This window comes from Eumetopias jubatus, unplaced genomic scaffold (genome assembly GCF_037043125.1).
Source record: "Eumetopias jubatus isolate StellerSeaLion01/CBP00866 unplaced genomic scaffold, mEumJub1_p1.0 scaffold_7, whole genome shotgun sequence".
Classification (NCBI taxonomy): Eukaryota; Metazoa; Chordata; class Mammalia; order Carnivora; family Otariidae; genus Eumetopias; species Eumetopias jubatus.
Window position 1 is genome coordinate 70934745 of NW_028274813.1, and position 20563 is coordinate 70955307.

General features: G+C 49.4%; 3 protein-coding genes and 1 long non-coding RNA gene across 4 annotated transcripts in view; 3 read left to right on the forward strand and 1 right to left on the reverse strand.

The window, feature by feature from the left end:
* The window catches only part of LOC148163914 (uncharacterized), a 114634-nt gene that overhangs the window by 64000 nt on the left and 30071 nt on the right, over positions 1–20563 (reverse strand). The window lies entirely within an intron of this gene.
* Positions 780–3471, forward strand: LOC114217855 (duodenase-1-like). Its single transcript, XM_028114771.2, has 5 exons — positions 780–834; positions 1961–2102; positions 2345–2480; positions 2676–2939; positions 3310–3471. The coding sequence occupies exons 1-5, from the start codon at positions 780–782 to the stop codon at positions 3469–3471; spliced, it is 759 nt and encodes a 252-aa protein (XP_027970572.1).
* LOC114217881 (granzyme H) lies at positions 4746–8061 on the forward strand. The gene is made up of 5 exons (XM_028114804.2): positions 4746–4996; positions 6080–6227; positions 6747–6882; positions 7089–7346; positions 7789–8061. The coding sequence occupies exons 1-5, from the start codon at positions 4942–4944 to the stop codon at positions 7930–7932; spliced, it is 741 nt and encodes a 246-aa protein (XP_027970605.1). The 5' UTR covers positions 4746–4941; the 3' UTR covers positions 7933–8061.
* LOC114217879 (cathepsin G-like) lies at positions 13891–16427 on the forward strand. The gene is made up of 5 exons (XM_028114803.1): positions 13891–13959; positions 14644–14791; positions 15315–15450; positions 15608–15862; positions 16266–16427. Exons 1-5 carry the CDS (start codon positions 13905–13907, stop codon positions 16425–16427), a joined length of 756 nt encoding a protein of 251 aa, XP_027970604.1. The 5' UTR covers positions 13891–13904.

The following is a 20563-nucleotide window of genomic DNA, read 5'->3' on the forward strand; positions in this document are numbered from 1 at the left end:
CATGCAGAGACCACATGAGAGGACCTCATAGAGAGGAACTGACAGGCCCAGAAGACAACCAGCACCAACCACTGGGCATGAGTGAGTGAGACTTCAGGTGATTCCAGTCTCCAGGCTTCAAGCCTCCCCTGACACCAAGAGAAGCACAGGAGAGCTATCCACACTAAACCCTGACACCTCGCAGATTCACGGGAAAGATAAATGGTGGTGATGGTGGTGTCAATGCTGTCGTTTTAAACTACGCAATTCTTCAGTAAGTGGAGCAAGCCCTCTTCAACATTACTCCCACACCATTCATTCAGTCCATCCCTCTATCTGTGGCCCTCACCATCCTTATCAGATCACTAGTGATTTTGACTCCTCCACCAGAAGCAAGGGATCTCACCTCCAGTACCCCTGAGCTTCAACAAAAGGGGGCTCGATGAAGGATCATCCTGATAGTCTAAAGAGAGTTAAGGAAAAGAAGACCTTCTTGGATGTATCATCAAGAGGCTCAGGTTTCTGCAGCTCAGGGCCCTGCTACTCATGGATGCAATGTCTTTAACCACCCCACCCATAGCCTGTGGTTCCTGTTCTCAGCTGGTGTAGTCAAGAGCTACCAGTGCTGATGTGGTGACTGCTAAGTTATTTCACTCAGGCCAGGACTTGATCAGACACCAGTAGGAGGCACTCAGAGGAAGCTTTATCTGATAAAGACTACAACACCAGAGAGGAACGTGGGGGTTAGAAGACTAGGAGGAAGTACTGGCAACTCCAACCTGAGCAGCCTTCCCGGGACCATGCAGCTGCTCCTGCTCCTGGTGGCCTTTCTTCTGGCCCCTGAGATTGAGACACGTAAATGACTGCCCCCCCCCAACAGAGGCCTAGCCCCATCCCACTGTGGCACAGCCCTGCTCGGGTGCTATACTCAGGCACATCCTAGCCCTGCTGAGTTTTGATCCCGCATCAGATCTGCCAGACTCACTCAAAGATGGGCAAATCTGGAGCAAGATAAACACTCAGCATGAACGGCAGGGCAGAAGGCTGTTACCCAGGGGGAGCCGTAGGTCCTATCCCCTCCTCAGGTCTTACCTTTGTTATCTGGAAATTGGGTTCTTATACAAAGGCATCTAGAAGAATGTTGGAAGGTGGGAATGAGAAATAATTAATCCCCCAGGAATTGGTAGTTTGGAGAAAGGGGCTGGCTTCTGTAGTCAAAGCAAGGCCCACTAAATTTCTAACTCAATGTCTTAAGATCTATCCTCAATCTCCCCCCAGTTCTTCAAGCTTTGTCGTTCTTATGCTGCCGAAGAAAGAAGCCAAGGACCCAGTTGGTCCCAGAGTTGGTGGCATCCTGGTCCCTTTAATACTTATGTTTGGTAATTTTTCAGCCACAACGGGCACAATGGCTTTGGCAGGCCCCATATTTCCTCGTACTTAGAACCGCAACCAATGCTTATTCAGAAGCTAATTGGGAGCCATTTCTTCATGCAACTAAGACATTTACTGGGCACCTAGTATGTGTCAGGCTCTAGCGAAGATCAAACACAACCCACAACACAAACATGAGCATTTTGAGCTCATGTTCCAAACATTACAAATGAGGAGCAGCTCAGTAAGTTCTGGAAAACAAAAGGGGAGAGAGAACCCAGATACTATCGGGTAAAGGATTTTCCAGGATCTGTGGGGACCTCACTGCTTGTTTCAAACGTAAATTCCACCTGCCACCATATGTGTCCACCGCAGGAATTAAGGAACAAGGACTGTTCTTCTCTCTGTTGGAGGTAGAATCTGAGTCTTGTGGGTCATTTGGCAAGTCAGGAATGCTGTCTGAGGAACCCTTCTTGGTTGCTACTGGTTACTACAGACCCTGCTCTCTGCCACCCCAACTCTTTCCCTCCTGCTTCAGTTTATCCCCATCTCCCCTTCTCCAGCCTTTGGCTCCATGAGCACAGCAGTCAGGGTAAACTGTTTCTTTCAGGGAAAATAATCGGGGGCCATGAAACCAAGCCTCATTCTCGTCCCTTCATGGCATTTCTCCGGCTCCAGAATCCAAATAAAATCTGTGGGGGTTTCCTTGTACGGGAGGACTTTGTGCTAACAGCAGCTCACTGCAACGGAAGGTGAGAAGCAGCGCCTGCAACCCCACCCTTCTGTTAACTCCACATGGGGATCCCTCTTCCAAGAACTGCCACCCAGCCTGGGCTGCCAAGAAGCAGAGGGTACAGAGATGCTCAGCCCTGGTTCCGCATCCCCTAGAATTCCTCTCCATCCCAATCCTGCCCTGACCTGAGCTGTCCCGTTTCGTCCATGGCTTTTGGGCTGTATGTCCTGTGACCCCACTTCCCACTCACTCTCTGTGCAGCTCCATCAACGTCATCCTGGGGGCCCACAACATCAAGAAGCAGGAGAGGACCCAGCAGGTCATTCCGGTGAGAAAAGCCATCCACCACCCAGACTATAATCCTAAATACGTCTTCAACGACATCATGTTACTGCACGTAGGGCCCTCGGTCCGCTGGTTCTTGCACACTTTATTCCTGGGGATTTTGCATCCCCTGTGGCCTCATTCCTGTCCCTCCTTCCCACTATGACATTTTCATTTATCCCAGGGCTATGAGGAGGGCAACCCCATGACTCTCCCTAAAGTCTTTGTGAGCCATCGGTAGGTTAGAACTCCTTTCCTCTGCATTCAGCTGGAAAAGAAGGCCCACCTGACCGCCCATGTGAGCCCCCTCAGACTGCCCAAGAGGAGTGCGCAGGTGTGGCCAGGAACAGTGTGCAGTGTGGCCGGCTGGGGGCTCCTCAGCATGAACAGCACCTCTGGGGCAAGGAAACTGCACGAGGTAGAGCTCGAAGTCCAAAGGGACGAACAATGCATCTCACGCTATAAAAACCTCTACGACAGCACAACCCAGATGTGTGTGGGGAATCCAAAAAAGAAGAAGTCTTCTTTTAAGGTGAGATCCCCAGCATTGTCCATGCCCAGCCCTGGGACAACCAAGCTTTGAGGAGAAGGGACAGTGAGAACTAGCTGTATTTCTATGCCCTCAGCCTTTCTATCCAATCCAATCTCTGGTCCTGTCTCCCTGGTGGGGAGGGGTGGGGGGACTGTCCCACAGCTACTTATGGGCAGAGGCTTTCTGAGGGAGAAAAGGGAGGGGATTATCGGGGCCAAGCTGGAGCTCAAGGACCAAGGAAGGCCACAAGGCTTGCCTTGGCCCTGATCTCACCCACAGCCCCCTAACAGAGACCATCTACCCCCAGGGGCGGTAGGGAGGACAGGACCGAGAGAAAGCCCAACTCAGTCCTTCCTCCCTCTGCCCACAGGGAGACTCCGGGGGCCCCCTCGTGTGTAACAACGTGGCCCAGGGCATTGTCTCCTTTGGAAGACCAGATGGGAAACCTCCACGTGTCTACACCAGGACCTCAAGCTTTTTGCGCTGGATAGAAAGAATAATGAGATGCTTCAGCCTGCAGGGACCAGACTGACGTGCCCCCAGGATCAATCTGTCCATCTTCTCTGGAGCAGAGGCCAGAACTGCACTGGGAAAGGGGTGGAGAGGAGGCCGCCAGGGTTTAATAAACTTCCACCTCTTGAGTGGAAATTAGATTCCTCCTTTATTCACCAAAACATTTGTTAGTTACCTACTGCGTGTCCAGCCACCATCTGTTCACATTTCTCTGGAATAAAGTCATGTTGCTTTGATACCCAGCTCCTTCCAAATACACCTCCCAGCAGCACCTCCCCCTGCCAGGCTGAACGTAAGCTCCATCGGAAAAAGGGAGACACTGCCCCAAGAAAAATGACCTTCTCCTAGAGGACCCTCTTATCTCATCCATATTGCCCTCCTACCTCATCCCACACCTACACCCCCATCCCATCCTTCCCAATACAACAACATAAAGGAATCCACATTTGGAAGGAGAACCACCTAAGAAACTCTGGGATAGGGGATCACTTCATCCTAATAGAAATAAGCGGGAAGATTCTGCAGCACTCCCTTCCCAATCAGAGTGGCAGCTTGGGAGCCTCAGAGTTTCTGGAGGGCCTTTCGGTACTCCCAGGCATAGCCCAAGTGCTGGTCACAGCCTTGCGATGGTCCCAGAGCCCAGCACAGCCTCTGGTGTCCTGATGCCCATCTTCCCGCATCCCCAAATGACATTGAGGGTGCTCTTCCATCTTGGTCTGATCCAGCTTCTTCCTGCCTCACGCTATTTCTGTGCGTGCACACGTGTGTGTGTGTGTGTGTCTCCAAAGGAAACTCATTACAATAAAAATTTGTGTTTCAAAGGTATCCTATGGTTTCAAAGTTGTCCTATAGCCTATAGTTATTGAGTAAATTTTTTCTTCCATTTTCAGCAATCTCTAAGTCTCTTATATAAGAATGTATTCAGAAAAAGTAATCTCATCTTTAAAACATCCACCTTAGAGAAGGCAGGCTGAACAGAAAAAGTGGTTTGCCGAACATCTGCCACTGATGAGTGTGCTTCGACTGTGGGAAAATGTACACTCATTACAGATTCTTTGGCTGCTCCAGATGACCATCGGCACCTCAAGGGCAGGAGCTGTGTGTCTCACATCCCTGAACCCAGCTAGCTCAATAATTATTCATGATTTCCTCAGAATGGAAAAAGAGCCGAGAAATGGAGACATTCTTGAGTCCATCACTGAGGGGCTTCTGAGGTAGCAGCCCTCCTGCTGGCGGGAGCCACAGCCTTCACTTTCTTGTTCTTTCTTCTTGCTTTCCCTTTATGACTCAGCAGTGGGAGTGCAAGTGTGATAGCTGAAACCGGAGAACTTCAACAAACCACCTTAAATGATGACACCCAGCCATAGAGGGGCAGAGGTTGAAGAGGCCTAGAAGATCAGTGAGCCACCCCTCTATCACTTCAGCACCCTCAGGGCTCTGTATCTGGAAGGACAACCAACAGCTCTGACCTGAGCAGACTTCAGGGAAGATGCAGCCACTCCTGCTTTTGTTGGCCCTTCTTCTGCCCCTTGGTGCTGGGACAGGTGAGTGAACATCCCCATTCCAGAGACCTGAGCCCATCCCCCAAAACCCCCTGTACTCTTGACCCTTCTGCCCAGCACAGTCAAGGATCATCCTCAATTGGAGCCCAGGAACTTTCTGAACCCCAGCTCCTACCCCAAACCCAGACTAACAGGTCTGATGCTAGACAGACGCTCAACAAAGATGGCCGGCAGGAAGGGTGCTAACTAAGAGGGTTAGTACGGGTTAGCCTCCCTCTTATCACTTGGAAAGTGAGTTGTTTGGAGAAAGGCATTTGGCAGAAGATATGAAGCTACAAAAAACAGGTAATTAAAAGCCCTCACTCCAACCCAGGAAAGGTAAGCTCAGGCAAACCGGCTGTAGTAGTGGAAGGTGTCACTGGCCCCAGCTTAAAGAGCCGGTTAAATTTCTCAGCAGTTGATCTCAGCAGCAGCTAGATGACTGCACCCAAAGCTCTGCCCCAGGCCTGGGCAACCCATTGTCAGCACCACCTCCGTTTGCCTGCCCCAGGCCCTCAGCTGCTCCACTGTCTTTGGCAGTGCCCTCCCCGATTCCTGTGGCCTTGCATCCCGCCAGCACTATCTCCACCCAACCTCAGCCAAAAGCGCATCGAAGGCCATTCCTTTGTGCAACCTAAAAATGTCTACTGAGACCATGTGCTATCCCCTAGGACATGAGGATTTTAGAAAATCCAACTCAATAAACTCATAGATCGTTTATTAGAAAATGGCACCCATCAGGATGCTGGCAGGGGCTCAGAGGGGCCTGGGAGATTCACTGAGAATCAAGGCATCAGGGGAGTCCTGTCCATGATCTTCTGGGACTCCACCGTCTTAAAGATAGATCTTATCTCCTCCATAAGTGTGCCTGAAGTGGGATGTGCAGAACAAGAACTGCCCCTTTCTCAGGGGGGTTCTGAGGCTCAAGGTTCAAGAAAGGTCATCCTGCTACAAGAACTTGGGAGGACTGCCCACCCTGGGGTCCGCAGGGCGCTGTAGACCCTGCCCTCGATCACCACCTTCCTAAGCCTTCCCTCCTGACCACAGCCGCCCCCAGACACCCCATCTTCCAGTCTTTTCTTTCAGAGGAGATCATCGGGGGCCATGAGGCCAAGCCCCACTCCCGGCCCTACATGGCATTTGTTCAGTTTCTGGATAAGGACAAGAAGAAGAGGTGTGGTGGTGTCCTGGTGCACAAGTACTTTGTTCTGACGGCTGCTCACTGCCGGGGAAGGTGAGGGGCAGCATCCAGCCTACACATCTGAAACCCCTACAGGGACCCCTGTCCTCTCCCCAGGGGCTGAAGCCCAGGGAAGCACCCGGGGCTCCTGATAACTCAAGCCTATGAGAGCTCATCCAAGAGGCCAGCCGAGAGCATGGCTGGGGCAATGAAAGGCTGAGAAGCAGGACAGGTAAGCTTTTGGGGTCAGAGGGTCTGATGTGAGAATAAGTGGCACAGTTGAGAAGAGAGGGACCACACCAGGCAAATAAAGCAGCCATGGAGGATGGAAGCATGCATTAGAGCCAAAATGCAAACTCGAGTAATTTCATGATATTGCCTGAAGGCAAAAGAAAGCTTGCAGAAGCCCTACCTTCAGTGTCATTGAAAAGAAGAGGATCTAGGACCCATCTGTCACCTTGATTTCCCCCTCGGCTCCAGTCCTGCCTTGCCCTGGCTGCCATGTGCCCTTCACAGCCGCTGGCTGTATCCTGTGACTTCACACCCCCACACCCCACTCTGTTCTCTGTGCAGCTCCATCGGGGTCACCCTGGGGGCCCACAACATCAAGAAACAGGAGATGACCCAGCAGGACATTCCAGTGAGAAAAGCCATCCCCCACCCAGACTATAATCCGAAGAACTACTCCAACGACATCATGTTACTGAAGGTAAAGAAACCTCCCTGCTGCCCTTGCTCTCCTGGGTCCACACTGTTTCCTCTTCCCCCTGGGACCTGTCCCCTCCCCTCCTTCCCACCCTGGCCGCCTGACCAGTCCCCGTGGCTCAGGGCAGAGAGAAGATGGTGCAGCCTCATCGGGGTGTCCAGGCCCAGGGGCCACTGGCTGAGCTGGACTCTCTTGCCTCTTCCCATCAGCTGGAGAGAAAGGCCAAGCAGACTGCAGCGGTGAGGCCCCTCCGCCTGCCCACCGGCAAGACCCGGGTGCGGCCAGGACAGGTGTGCAGTGTGGCCGGCTGGGGGCGGGTCTCAATGAGCTCCCTAGCAACCACTCTGCAAGAGGTGTCGCTGGAAGTACAGAAGGATTGGGAGTGTGAATCCCTCTTCCATGGCTATTACAGCGGGGCCACCCAGATTTGTGTAGGAGACCCGAAGAAGATGAAGACCGGCTTCAAGGTCAGGTTTCCAGCATCTACCTAGACAGGCCCCAGGAGAGAGGAACTTGGGGCGGTCCAGGGTGTGGGAGTGGCCATATCTTCGTGCCTCAGCCTGAGAGCTTGGGCAGCTGGGTCCACAAATCCAGTCTTCAGTTTTCCCCCAAGTGGGTCAGGATGGAGGGGAGGAAGGATCTGTCATCCCAAAAAGCATCCCTCCCACCCACCCCCCCTCCACCTCCACCCCGAGGTTCCCTGAGGATTGGAGAGAAAGGTTTCGCCTGGGTAGAGCTGGAGAGAACAGTCAGTGCCAGGCTGGAGCCCAGGGACTGAGAGAGGGGACAAGGCCTGCCCTGGGCCCAATCTCCCATGCAGCCCCCTAACACAGACCACCCATCCCCAGCGCAGCAGGGAAGGCAGGACCACTGGGAGGCCAGCTCAGTCCTTCCTCTCTCTGCCCACAGGGGGACTCCGGGGACCCCCTCGTGTGTAACAACGTGGTCCAGGGGATTTTCTCCTATGGAAAAGGAGACGGGAACCCTCCAGGGGTCTTCATGAAGATCTCCCACTTCCTGCCCTGGATAAAGAGAACAATGAAGCGCCTCTAACAACAGGCATGAGACTGACCTCCCTCTGTGCTTGGCCATCTTTTCTGGGGCAGAGGCAAGAATCCCTTGGGCCTGGGGGGGTGGAGGGTAGGGATGGCAGGGCCATAATAAATGGATCTCTAGAGGCAACTTGACTGAGGTCTTATTTATTCACCGAACCACTTCCGGTATGAAGCAACACTGCCCCAGGCAGTCTTCTGCTGCCAACTCCAGGCTTTGCTGCCTCCTTTCTCCCCCAGCCCTCCGCCCTCCCTAACCCCTATGCTGCCTAGCTTCTCATCAATTTCTCAATTACACCTCCTTGGTGCTTAGCCCTAAACTCTATTATAGAAGCCCTTGGTTCAGCCTAAACTCTATTATAGAAGGACAATCCTCTCCCCAAAAAGTATCCCCTCTGGGCCTTAGAAATTTCTTCTCTAAGCCAACCACCATCACCAACCCAACAATTTGGTCAGTAGAAAGGGGGTAACTCCAGGGACCCAAGAGGCCAGGGGGCCATGTCACGGGGACTCAGTTTCCTGTTTCCAGGGGCTCTCTCTCTGCAAGGGGGCACAGCCTGGCCTGGCCTCAGGACCCCACCTCCCCCTGCTGTCAACCTGGGTTACGGCAGCTTTGTGAGCCAGAGGGCTCCAGGCTGCAGACCATCCTGGATCAAATGTTAATCTCTCTCCCCAGGTACATGACTGGCTCTGTCCCTGCCATTGGGAAACTTAATGAGAAATGTCTCCTAAATGCCCCTTCCACCTCCTTCCACCAAGCAGTTCAGGTTTGGCACAAATGGATCTGTATTTAGAATCCATGAGAAAGCCTGTCTTGAAAATAATTAAAATCCCTGAATCATATCTGTATCGCACATTATAGTTTCACATGCATGACTTTGGTTCCAAAAGGGCAATGTGAAACTGGAAGAAAGTTGGAGACCCACACGTTCTGAGATGTCCAGATCTATGCACGGGTAGAGGCCACGTCCTGAGGTGAGGAAGAGAGGGTGGTAGGAGGGAGCGGCAGCCTCATTTTTATTTCACAGGTAGAAGACATGAATTGCAGTCCACAAACCCATGAAATGCCACATGTCAGGTGCAAGATAGTTCACTGTGACCAGATAACCTTATTTGAGGGTACTGTATCCTTTTTTAAAAAATATTTATTTATTTTAGAGAGAAAGCGCATGCACCTGTGTGAGCAGAGCGGGGAGGCGGGGATACAGAGAGGGAGGGAGAGAATCTCAAGCAGGCTCCCCGCTGAGCTCGGAGCCTGACCCTGAGATCATGACCGGAGCCGAAATCAAGAGTTCGGATGCTTGGGGCGCCTGGGTGGCTCAGTTGGTTAAGCGACTGCCTTCGGCTCAGGTCATGGTCCTGGAGTCCCGGGATCGAGTCCCGCATCGGGTTCCCCACTCGGTGGGGAGTCTGCTTCTCCCTCTGACCCTCTCTCCTCTCATGCTCTCTCTCTCATTCTCTCCCTCTTAAATAAATAAATAAAATCTTTAAAAAAAAAAAAAGAGTTCGGATGCTTAACTGACTGAGCCCCCCAGGCATCCCAGGGTCCTACGTCCTTCAAACAACACCACTAGTGAGTTGGACATGACAGAACCCAGTAAATTCACAATAGCTGGACAACTGCATAAACACTGAATCAAGTGGGACCACCATCAAAAAGAGGAAGAATTTCACTGAAAAGGATAACAAATAAATCACATGGATGTGAAAAAGCAAAATCCAGCACATTGAAAAATAAGGTGAAAAGCACATAAAAGCCAATTTTTTGCATACGACTGTGCCTCCATCCATCTGCCAAGTCTTCCCTGGTGCTCACAGCACTAACAATAGCACAGGTGAGAAAAATTTACAAAAATGATAATACCGAGATTCTGTATGGACATGGAGAGATGGCATTTTCACACCTTATATACAAAGGTCCTAAAAAATCGCAAGAGAAGAACAAAGGAGTCCTTGACCTACCCATCAACCACACTGAGAAAACTGGCACGGTCATTCCTTATAGATTTGTTACACAAGTCAAATCTTAGAAATAACACCAGTGTCCAGGACTAATGTGGGGATTCTTTTTTTAAAAATTATGTACTACTAAACACTATGGAAACTTTTAAGTTATGAAACAATTAAATTTTGCCCCATGGAGGGATGCTCCCAGGTATACCTAAGTCAGAAGCCTGTGAGAGCAGAATATGCTAGTCTCAAAAAAAAAAAAAAAATCAAATTTTTACTTACACATGTATTTTCCTTTTAGGCTTTTCTTGTTCTTCCTATATATCCACTTTCCTAATTTTTCTGCAACTTTATGTATTATTTAAATAACTTAAAAGTCTGTTTATTAAATATGAATGAGATTTTAAAACAATATTCATTAACAGATATTTAATTAATTCATTAACAGATATTCACTAACAGAGGGAGATTTTTTTTTTAAGATTTACTTATTTATTTGAGAGAGACAGAGAGAGAGCAGGAGCAGGGAGGAGGGGGTAAAGGGAGAGGGAGAAGCAGGCTCCCTGCTGAGCCGGGAGCCCGTTGTGGGATTCAATCCCAGGACCCTGGGATCATGACCTGAACCGAAGGCAGCTGCTTAACTGACTGAGCCACCCAGGCGCCCCAGAGGGAGATGTTTATGTTGGATAATTTAAACTATAGGATTCGGGGCGCCTGGGTGGCTCAGTCTGCTAAGTGTCTGCCTTCGGCTCGGGTGATGATCCCAGGACTCCTGGGATTGAGTCCCACATCCGGCTCCCTGCTCAACGGGGCATCTGCTTCTCCCTTTGACCCTCCCCCCTCTCGTACTCTCTCTCTCTCTCTCTCAAACATCAGAAAAAAGGTAGGCTTAAATAAGTTGGTACATGTGTTAGTTAAGATAACCCTAACTATTCTACCACAGAAACTTCAGCAGTTCAGTGACTAACCCAACAGAAACCTGTTTCTTGCTCACAAACAGTCCAAAATGAATGTTCCTGCCCCTTTTACTCTTAAGTGTCCCAGCTGGGACAATAAATTGCATGTGTGCCCATGATTAAGGAGCCCAGACTCAGGCTCCTAAAGATGGCTTCCAAACTCCCTGTGTTCATCTGGGTCAAACCCAGGTAGCGGAAGAACCTGGATGGTCAGGCACAGGAGCAGGTGATAGGCCGGGTCTGGAAGGTACCCACAGCATCTCCACTCATCCCATTTGCTACCAGCGTCACACTGTCACATCTAACGTCAAGTAAGGCTACACAACGGCGTGCACCCAGGTCCTCTGGAAGAAAAGGAAATTGTTTGGCTAGACCGCTAGCTCACCTCTACCACAACTCCTTATAGTGTTTGCTGTTTATACGGATTGCAGGCCCTAAATTTTGTTCTACCTGTAAAACTAATACATAGCCATTATAGAAAAAATTGGCTAATACAAAAGGGAAAATAAGAGTCATAAAATGATCGTTCTGGCCGTGTTCTTTTTTAACAGAATCAGTATCAAGTTGTATACACCGTTCCACATTCTACTTTTTCCACGTAATATTAGATGATGCAGAGTGCTCCGTGCCACTAAGCAGTCTTTAAAACATGATGCTATTTAATGGCTGGATAGCATTTCACCCCATTGAATATAAGAGAATTAGCATTACTGATCTCCTATTGTTGAAGAGTCGGATGGTCTGAACATTGGGGGAAGAGAGTCTCAGGGAATATGTCCACCTAGAATTTCCTTTGTCACCAGTTCTTTCCTACCGGAACAGAGCACAGGCCAGTTCTTGCAAAGAAAGTCTCACTCCCAGCAGACACGTGTGTGTGGGAAGACAATAGCGCAGACACCTGCTTCTCCCCGCACTGGCGCTCCATAAAACAATCACAAGCTCATCAGCAGAAACTTCTCAAGGAGCTGCCACTCTGTCCTTCTAAATGTGATATTAAGGCGGCCCTGAGAATGTCCGGAATGCCTCAGTAGTACACTGGTCTCCTACAATGCCAAGAGCAACCGGATTGGTTTCTGACCAGAGCAGCATCACAAGGACAGAGAGGGAAGTGGTCCCGGCCTCAGCGGGCAACTGCCTGCCCAGAGGTTTTGCATTTGGGCAGTAAATGGGGCCTGGGAGGAGGTGGGAAACATCCTACTTTAATGTCCCAACCTCCCAGAGGAGAAAACTATTGTAACTGACGGAAATGTAATAAAACAGTCAAAAGTAAATGTAACTAGCTATGAATCTTGTGAAATGTATCACAGTCTTCCTTGTTCCAATATCACAATTTTTATTAAAATAGAAAATAAAAACCTATGTGCTCCTATTTGTTCTCCCACATTCCATTCTCTGTCCAAAGGTTCTCTCTAATCCCCAACCCTGGCAAACAGAGGTTTTTTTAAAAAAATTTTATTGCAAAATATACACACATGAAAAGTACCCAAAACTTAAACAACGATGGCCAAATTTCAGAAACCCCCATGTGTCTCTTCTCCCTCTCCCACTCCCCCTGCTTGTTGTCCCTCTCTCGCTATGTCTCTTATCTGCCAAATAAATAAATAAAATCTCTTTAAAAAAATGTCTTCTCTGCCCTCCAACCCCAGAATTAACTTACCATTGTGACCTTTTTTTTTTTTTAAGATTTACTTATTTTTGAGAGAGAGCACACATGTGCGCACGGCAGGGAGGGGCAGAGAGAGGGAGAGAGAAACTTTAGCAGACCCCGAGCTGAGCCCCTCCACCCTCACCCCTCCATGCTCCCTCTCAAATAAAATCTTTAAAAAAAAAAAAAAGCTAGACTAATGATTTTAAAGCAAAGTGTTGAAAAAGTTAAGTAACAATAAAGTAAAATTACCCCTAATGCTAAGGCACTAATAAAGCCGTTATAATGTTTTCTCTTTTTTCTATATATTACTTTTCAGATGCATAAAGAAATTTCATGAGGTTGCAACCATTAAGCATGTATCAGAGAAGGGATTAAGTTCTTTGCAGCTATGAAAATCCTGTATATTTAAATACAAGGAGAGGATGCTTCATTTCCATAATATTTTCAAGTGGGGCTCTCACAGCCGGAAAAGTTTAAGAATTGTGTTAATTTTTAATTCTGACATTTTTGCAAAATTTATACCATATTACCATGTTTTTCTGTGCGTCCACAGAATCTTCTAAGTATTTTTAAGGGTGTCTGTGTTACTCTGCAACGATCTGCGACGCCTTGCTCTCGATGTGGAGCGCATGTTCTTTATGTATTATAGGTGATTCTTTATGGATTGCAGACCGCACAACAAGCATGCATTTCCTTCTCAGAAGCCTCTGGGGCAGAGAATGAGGATTAGGTGAATTGGACTCATATCATGGATGAAAAGGATCTTAGTTGCTTTTCTTTCAGCCAGGGTCTTTTCTGTGTGCAAGGAACCTTCTGGGACACAAAAGCCCTCACCTTGAGTAGGAAGCAGGAAAATAGAAATCTTCAACTGTGTCCTAATTTTCACTGAGCGTTTGTTGGGGCTCAAGTGTCCTGAGAAAGTAATTATCAGTGGCAGAGCTTTGTTCTTCCCTTTTCCTTCCCTGGCTGTGCCCTGCACCCACTCAGGAGAGCTCCTCAATCTGCCTTGACAACTTCTAGAAAGAAGTGGGAGCAGCAAAGATACCAGCAGAGGGTCCAGACCCAAAGGGTAAAGACAGGCCACCTTCCTCCTCCCTCTTTTGCCTCCTCTGACTTATTCCTGGTGTCCTCACCGCATCCCACCACCACCCCACACCCGTCTTTCATTCACCCATGTCCACACCTTACTACAGTATAAATTAAATTAGCAATTTGGAAATGGGCAGTTGCAGATCACTGGCAGTTGGTGGGCAAGCCTCCTGGGCAGCCTTGGGTGACGAAACCTATCACACCAGCAGGAGAATGGAACTGTTCTCGAGCCCCCCTCCCGCCCCCCAGACTTCCTTCCTCTCTCAGGGGATACAAGTCTGGCAGGAGAGAGCACCTGCAGCACCTGACTGGGGCAACCCTCCCAAGAAGATGCCACTCCTCCTGCTCCTGATGGCCTTTCTCCTACCCCCTGGGGCTGGGGCAGGTGAGTGACCGTCCCCAACCTCAGGCCCGACCCCTCTCCTAGACCCTGGAGCCAGACTGCCTAGACACCTCCTAACTCTGTATCGTTGGGCAAGATACTTGAATTCTCAGCTCCTCAGATTCCTCATTTATAAATTGGGAGTAATACCAATGCATACCTCCTAGTGTTCTATGAGACCTAAGTTAGTGTACATAAAACTAACTCTTGGAATTGCCCCAGCACATAGTACATGTGAGATAAATGCACTCTCTAAATTCATCCCGCTGCCCGCGGGTCCAAGCCCAGGCAATAAGAATGCACAAGAACTACCATCAGCTCTTGTCTAGATTCTGAAAAACCAGTCCCATGCTGGTCATGAGCGGGCCCTGAGCAGGCCTCAGAGGGACCTGGGAGTCTCCCTGAGGAAAAAAGTTCCAGGGAACTTCCAGAGAGGCTGGGGCTGCTCTCTGGGGAGCTGGGAGGGAGCTGAGGTCTGGGATGGGGAGCCAGCAGTGTTTCTTGCAGAACCCGGGAGCCCTCTCCCAAAGTGGGTGCCCTGCAGACCCATTTCTCACCACCAGCTCCTCCTTCCCCTGCATCATCTCTCCCCGCTCCCCAACTGCCAGCCTTTCTGGAGCCACCACCCTGGGGCCCACAGTGCTGGTTCAGCCAGCGCAGAGATAAGTGCCAAATGTTTCCTTCCAGGGGAGATCATCGGAGGCCGAGAGGCCAGGCCTCATTCCCACCCCTATATGGCATTTCTCCGAATCCAGTCTCAAGAGGGGCTCAGGGCTTGCGGGGGTTTCCTGGTGAGAAATGACTTCGTGCTGACGGCAGCCCACTGCTGGGGAAGGTGAGCAGCTGGGGGGCGCCCGGAGGGCCAGGACCGCAGGCCCATGGGACCCGCAGGCCCACGGGACCCGCAGGCCCACGGGACCCGCAGGCCCAGGCGAACGCAGGCCCAGCCAAGTGAAAGCAGGGCTCCAGCCACGATGGAGTGAAAAAGACACCAGTGGGACTTTGGGGGCAGAGAACAGGCCAGGGCGACCGAGGAGAAAAGGAGGCCATGATCAAAAAAAAACCAGGAGATGAAGACACATGCTGGGGCTCAAAATAGGAATTTAAGCTATTTCTCAACTAATTCCAGGGGAAGCAAAACTTAAAGTCACTGCGCCCGCACCACCCCCAGCTCAGGGCTGAGGAGAAGCACAGAGGGCTGGGCCCCTGACCACCCCCCACCCCCCCCACCCCCCCCACCCCCGCCTCAGTTCCCTCAGCGGCAATCTTGCCGCCCTGGGCTGTCCACCTGCCGTGCAGAGCCAGCGGCCGGAGCTCCTGAGGCTCTCACCTACCTCTAGGCCCCCTCTCCTTTGCAGTAATATCACGGTCACCCTGGGGGCCCACAACATCCGCAGGCAGGAACAGACGCAGCAGCGCACAAGGGCGTGCAGAGCCACCCGCCACCCTGACTATAATCCCCAGACCAACAGGAATGACATCATGTTACTAAAGGTGCGGCCTGCCCACCCCGCCCGTCCATGCCCAGTGCTGGGGGACTTCGCCTTGCGGGGACTCTGGGGGAGTAGGCAGGGGCAGAGCCCCGGGGTGGGGATGGAGCGTCCGATGAGCTGCGCAGGCGGCCCCTGAGCGCCTGCACCCCTCCTGGCAGCTGGCAAGACCAATGAGACAGACGTCCGCGGTGAGGCCAGTGGCTCTGCCTCGCAGGCGGGCCAGGGTGAGACCCGGGGACAGGTGCACTGTGGCGGGCTGGGGCCAGCTGGGCCTGAACAGGAGAACAAACAGACTCCACGAGGTGCAGCTAACCGTGCAGAGTGATTCGAGGTGCTCCAGTCGCTTCAATTTCTACAACAGCCAAACGCAAATCTGTGTGGGCAACCCAAGGAAGAGGAAGTCCGCCTTCTTGGTAAGGCCATGGGCGTCTGTCTGCCAACACTGCCCGACACGGGAGCCTGGGCAGGCTGGGCAGTAGGAAGGAGCTATATCCCCCACGCCACTGCGCCCCCTTGTCTGGTGGGGTCAGAGCAGAGTGGGGTGGGGGCTTTTCCCATCCATCGGGTCCCGGGGGAACACAACATATACACGTGCAGGATTTTCCTGCCACAGGGGAAGGTATGTTGACATGGGTTGAGTGAGAGACAGTACCTGTAGCCAGGCCTGAAGCCCAGCCAGGGAAAGATCCGGAAGGTTGACTTCCATATCTCCACCGCCCGCCCATCTATCTCACCCACACACCCCTGCTTTCTCTGAGAGCCAGGGGGAGCAGTGGGGAAGCCTGGCTTAGGGTCTCTTTCTCTCCGTGCCCTCAGGGGGACTCCGGGGGCCCCCTGGTGTGTAATGGCGTGGCCCAGGGCATTGTCTCCTATGGAGATAGGAGGGGCATTCCTCCAGCAGTCTTCACCAGGATTAGGAGCTTCATGCCCTGGGTAAATAGAACAATGAGACGCTTCAAACAGCCTTGCAAGACCTAGCCCCTACCCCCCCCCCCCCGCCTTCCCCCCCTTCCACCTCCCCCCCTCCCCCGTTCCCCACCCCCAGCTGTGACTGACTCTGCCCTGGGGCGGCTCCAGGGAAGGTGCCAGAGCCTTAATAAATGTCCGTGTCTAGAGTGGAAATAACTGATTTCTCATGTGTTCCTTAACCATCCTTCCGTACACAACAAACGCATGCCAGAACAGAGTCTGAGCCCCTCCAGGAAAATGGGGTTCTTCCCCAGGAACAATTAACCCCTCCCACACCATCGCGGGGGATCGGGAGGAGCTTCTTCCCTTCGCCAAGCCAGCCAGTCCCCCGTTTCTCCTCCCCCCACCGCCTTGGAGAAGGACGGAAAGTCTTTTCTCTCCCCTAGGAGAGAACTACAGGTTTCTGTACTGAAACCATATGCCTGTGCTATGTGTAGCACAGGCAGACCAAAGGGACAGAATTGAAGTTCCATACAAGGCTCAATTTAATATTTGATAAAGGTGGCAAATCGCTGGGAAACAGTGAACTTTTAATAGATGGTATTAGAACAACTAGATAGTTATTTGGGGGGAAAAAAGATAAAATTGGACCTATTCCTCACACTAAAAGCCAAAATAAAACTCAAATAGATATGATACCTACATGCAAAAAAAAAATTGGGCACCTTGGTGGCTCAGTCCGTGGTTAAACGTCTGCCTTCAGCTCGGGTCATGATCTCGGAGTGCTGGGATAGCCCTGGGTTCCTGCTCAGTGAGGAATCTGCTGCTTCCTCTCTCTCTGCCCCTCCCCCTGTTCCATCTCTCTCTCTCTCTCTCTCTCTCTCTCTCTCTCACTCTTTCTCAAATGAATAAATAAAAATTTTTTAAAATAAATAAATGCAAAAAAAAATGAAACCATACATGTACTAGAAGGAAGAAAAAAGTAAAGATATGCATTTTTAAAAATAGCTACCAAACACTCGTTCACAGCATCGCTATTCACAATGGCCAAGAGACGCAAGCAACCCAAGCGCCCATCCACAGCTAGTGTCCTTCTCTTAAACCCTTAAGCCACACCAACCCCCACTGGACTACAGACCACTGCTTCATTCTCTTATTTTGATAATCTAAGGTTATACAAAACTCCCTACAAAATGTTAACTAAAATAATGACTTGTACCCAAAAAATTAGCCCATGACTATCTATATCAATATTATATTCAAATAAAAGATTACTAAAGTCACAAAATTTAAATCATACTTTAAATACCTTCTTAAGATAACTGTACAGAATCAGCAGGGAGGTTTTTTTACATCCATCAAGATGCTAATTACTCCTTGCAGTGTGACATTTACCATCTGAACTTTTGCAGTTTCCATAATCTTAAATGGAATAATCACTGAACACATATTTTATCAAGTCTAACTGGCTATATACAAAAATACTTCGGTAAATTTAATCATTGTATGGCTATTTTTTTATCAGCAAGTCATTTGCCTATAATATTCAGTGTAAGCCATGTATCAACAAAATTTTAATCAACATTACATCTTTGACAATACTCAGGCACTCTCTACACTTGCTACCATCTACCCATAGGAATTATCTGTTATTTGCCTGCTCTGGGGGATAACAGTCTCATTATTAATTGTTTGCATTGGCAAATAGAAAGAATACTTGGTGGTGGGGAAGGGGGAGGGGAGAGCGATGGAAGAGTCCATTCAGCCCTCCTTCTCTGTGACATTTACTTGCAGCCCAGAGCACCACTCTGGACTCAGTGCCAAGGAAACATCAGGGCAGACCCATCTCGCCTCCATGTCTTTCTTTGCCAGTCAGCACTTCCAAGGCAGCTCTTTGCCTCCAGCTGCCCTGCTGGAAAGATATCTACAGACCTCACAGTGCTCACCTCCAGAAGACAATTCCCATCATGATCATCCCAAAAGCCAAGCCCTTCCTCCAGCCTTCCATAGGTCCGTACCTTTCCCCATTAAGTAAACCTCAGCAGCAGAACTTCGGTAAGAAAGTATTTTGCACACTGAAAACTAGTGCAAAAGGACTCGGTTCCTCCCACTTTCTTTCTCCAGGTGGGAGGTGTTTTGAAATTTTATTTTATTTTTAATTATTTAATTTTCTCTTATCATATGCTATTTTTAAACTATTCCACAATAGGATTATTTACTGTGGCCATTAGTAAGTAACTGTAAGACTAATTAAACAATTAACATGTATAGTATACTATCTTATGTTTCTGTCACTTAAACAGCAATTTTTTCATCTTTTCTTAGAGATTTACATTTTGTTGGATATCTTATTGTGCTGTTTTAATATGCAAAAAAAACTGTATATCATTATGTACATTGACATTCCAAAGAACAATATTAAATACATGAAGATTAAATAGACAGTGCCCATATAATTAAAATAGCAATGCCATGTTATCTCTGTCTTATGATAGAGTAAAATCTTGTCACATTTCTTGTTCCCTTTTATAATGATATTAGGTGATCTGCCCGCCTCTTGAGAACATCCTTCTCTCTTTTGGGTAGGAACAGAATGAATTACATTCAAACATCATATTCACTTTGACTTGCAGCTCTGCTAATATCAAGCCCACATTACACTGATTCCTGGTCTCATCAAGCTAAACATCCTCTTGACAAGCACGCTTGAACATGCAATACTGAGGATTTTACTTCTTAGCAACAACAGGCCACTTGACTTGCAGGAGTGAGTTTCCAGCTCTCCCAAAGAGCCCAAACATTGCATCTGCAGGGTTGTCTGGTAGACAACCTGTCAGTCAATCAGATTCCATCATGTCAAGTGGTGTTCAAATTATGGTGCTGCCTGAAAGGGAAGGAGAAGAAAGTGACCAGTCCCCACCCCATACCACTTAATCAAAGCTACTCATCGGTGTGTGTTTTTTTTAAGATTTTATTTTATTTATTTGAGACAGAGAGAGAACATCAGTGGGGCAGGGGAGGGACAGAAGGAGAGGAAGAGCAAAAAGCAGACTCCCCACCGAAAAGGGAGCCCAACTCAGGGTTCCATCCCAGGACCATGGGATCATGACCTGAGCTGAAGGCAGATGCTTAACCGACTGAGCCACCCAGGCACCTCTGCTCATTGGTTTTAAATATTCAGCATGGGTCCAAATTTTACTTAGGGAAAATATTCATGGCTTAAGAAAGTCACAATCTCGAAGTACACTGATAGACACTGACCAGCTCCATTAAAAAGGAGGCCTGGAAAGGTAAGGGGCCAGCACAGCCCTGGGGTGAGTTCTCCATAGGCACGGGGCAGGACCCTGGTCTCCCAACTCCCAGACAGTTCTTCTAATGAAAAGATGTTGCTCCTCACATTTCTCCTCTCCCAGCCCCTTGGCCGCATGGCCATGCCCCCTGCCGCTCTCATATCTATCTGTATTTTGAGACCAAGTGACCCATCCCATCTCCTTTCTCCGAGATGAAATCTGCCTCCCTAGGGCTTCCAGCAATCCGTACAGCTCAGTCAAGTGATAACTGTTTGACTAACCTGAGCATCTTCTGGAATCCCTGTATTAGTGTGACTTACCAAGTTCCTGAATCCTGTATGAGAGTTAGGGGCAAAGAATGAAGATAAGAATTTACTTTGTATGTTCCACCTGCTGAGTCATCACTGACCCAACAGATACAAAAGCAGCATAAATATTATGTCCAGTTTGAGATAAGATTTCAGAAGTTCCCTCCTATCTGTATGAAATTATAAAAGAATGAGGAGAAGTTTTCTAAAGTGTCAGGTTGATTGCATTCCATCCAAAAGCAGATAGCCCTCAAGCCCCTGTGTGCCAAGAACAGCGGAGCAACTACACCTGGTTTCTCACCAGACACAGGGAGCCGGGGGGGGGGGGCGGGGGGGGGGCAGACGCTTTGATTATGTCATGATCTTTCCTGGGGCACAAGATTACTTGGGATGGGTGGGAAAGAGTCACCAAGAAACTCAGAATGAGTGGCAAAGCTTTAGTTTCTCCCCTGTTGGTCTCTACCTCGTGCCACCAACTACTTTGATACTAAGGCCTCTTAAACCTTTGAGATGTCAGGAAGTTGAAAACAACATTAGCTTCATCAGAACAACCTGAGACCACACCATGAACTCGAGTGTGTTGGTCTGTCAAACCCCTCCTCTCAAA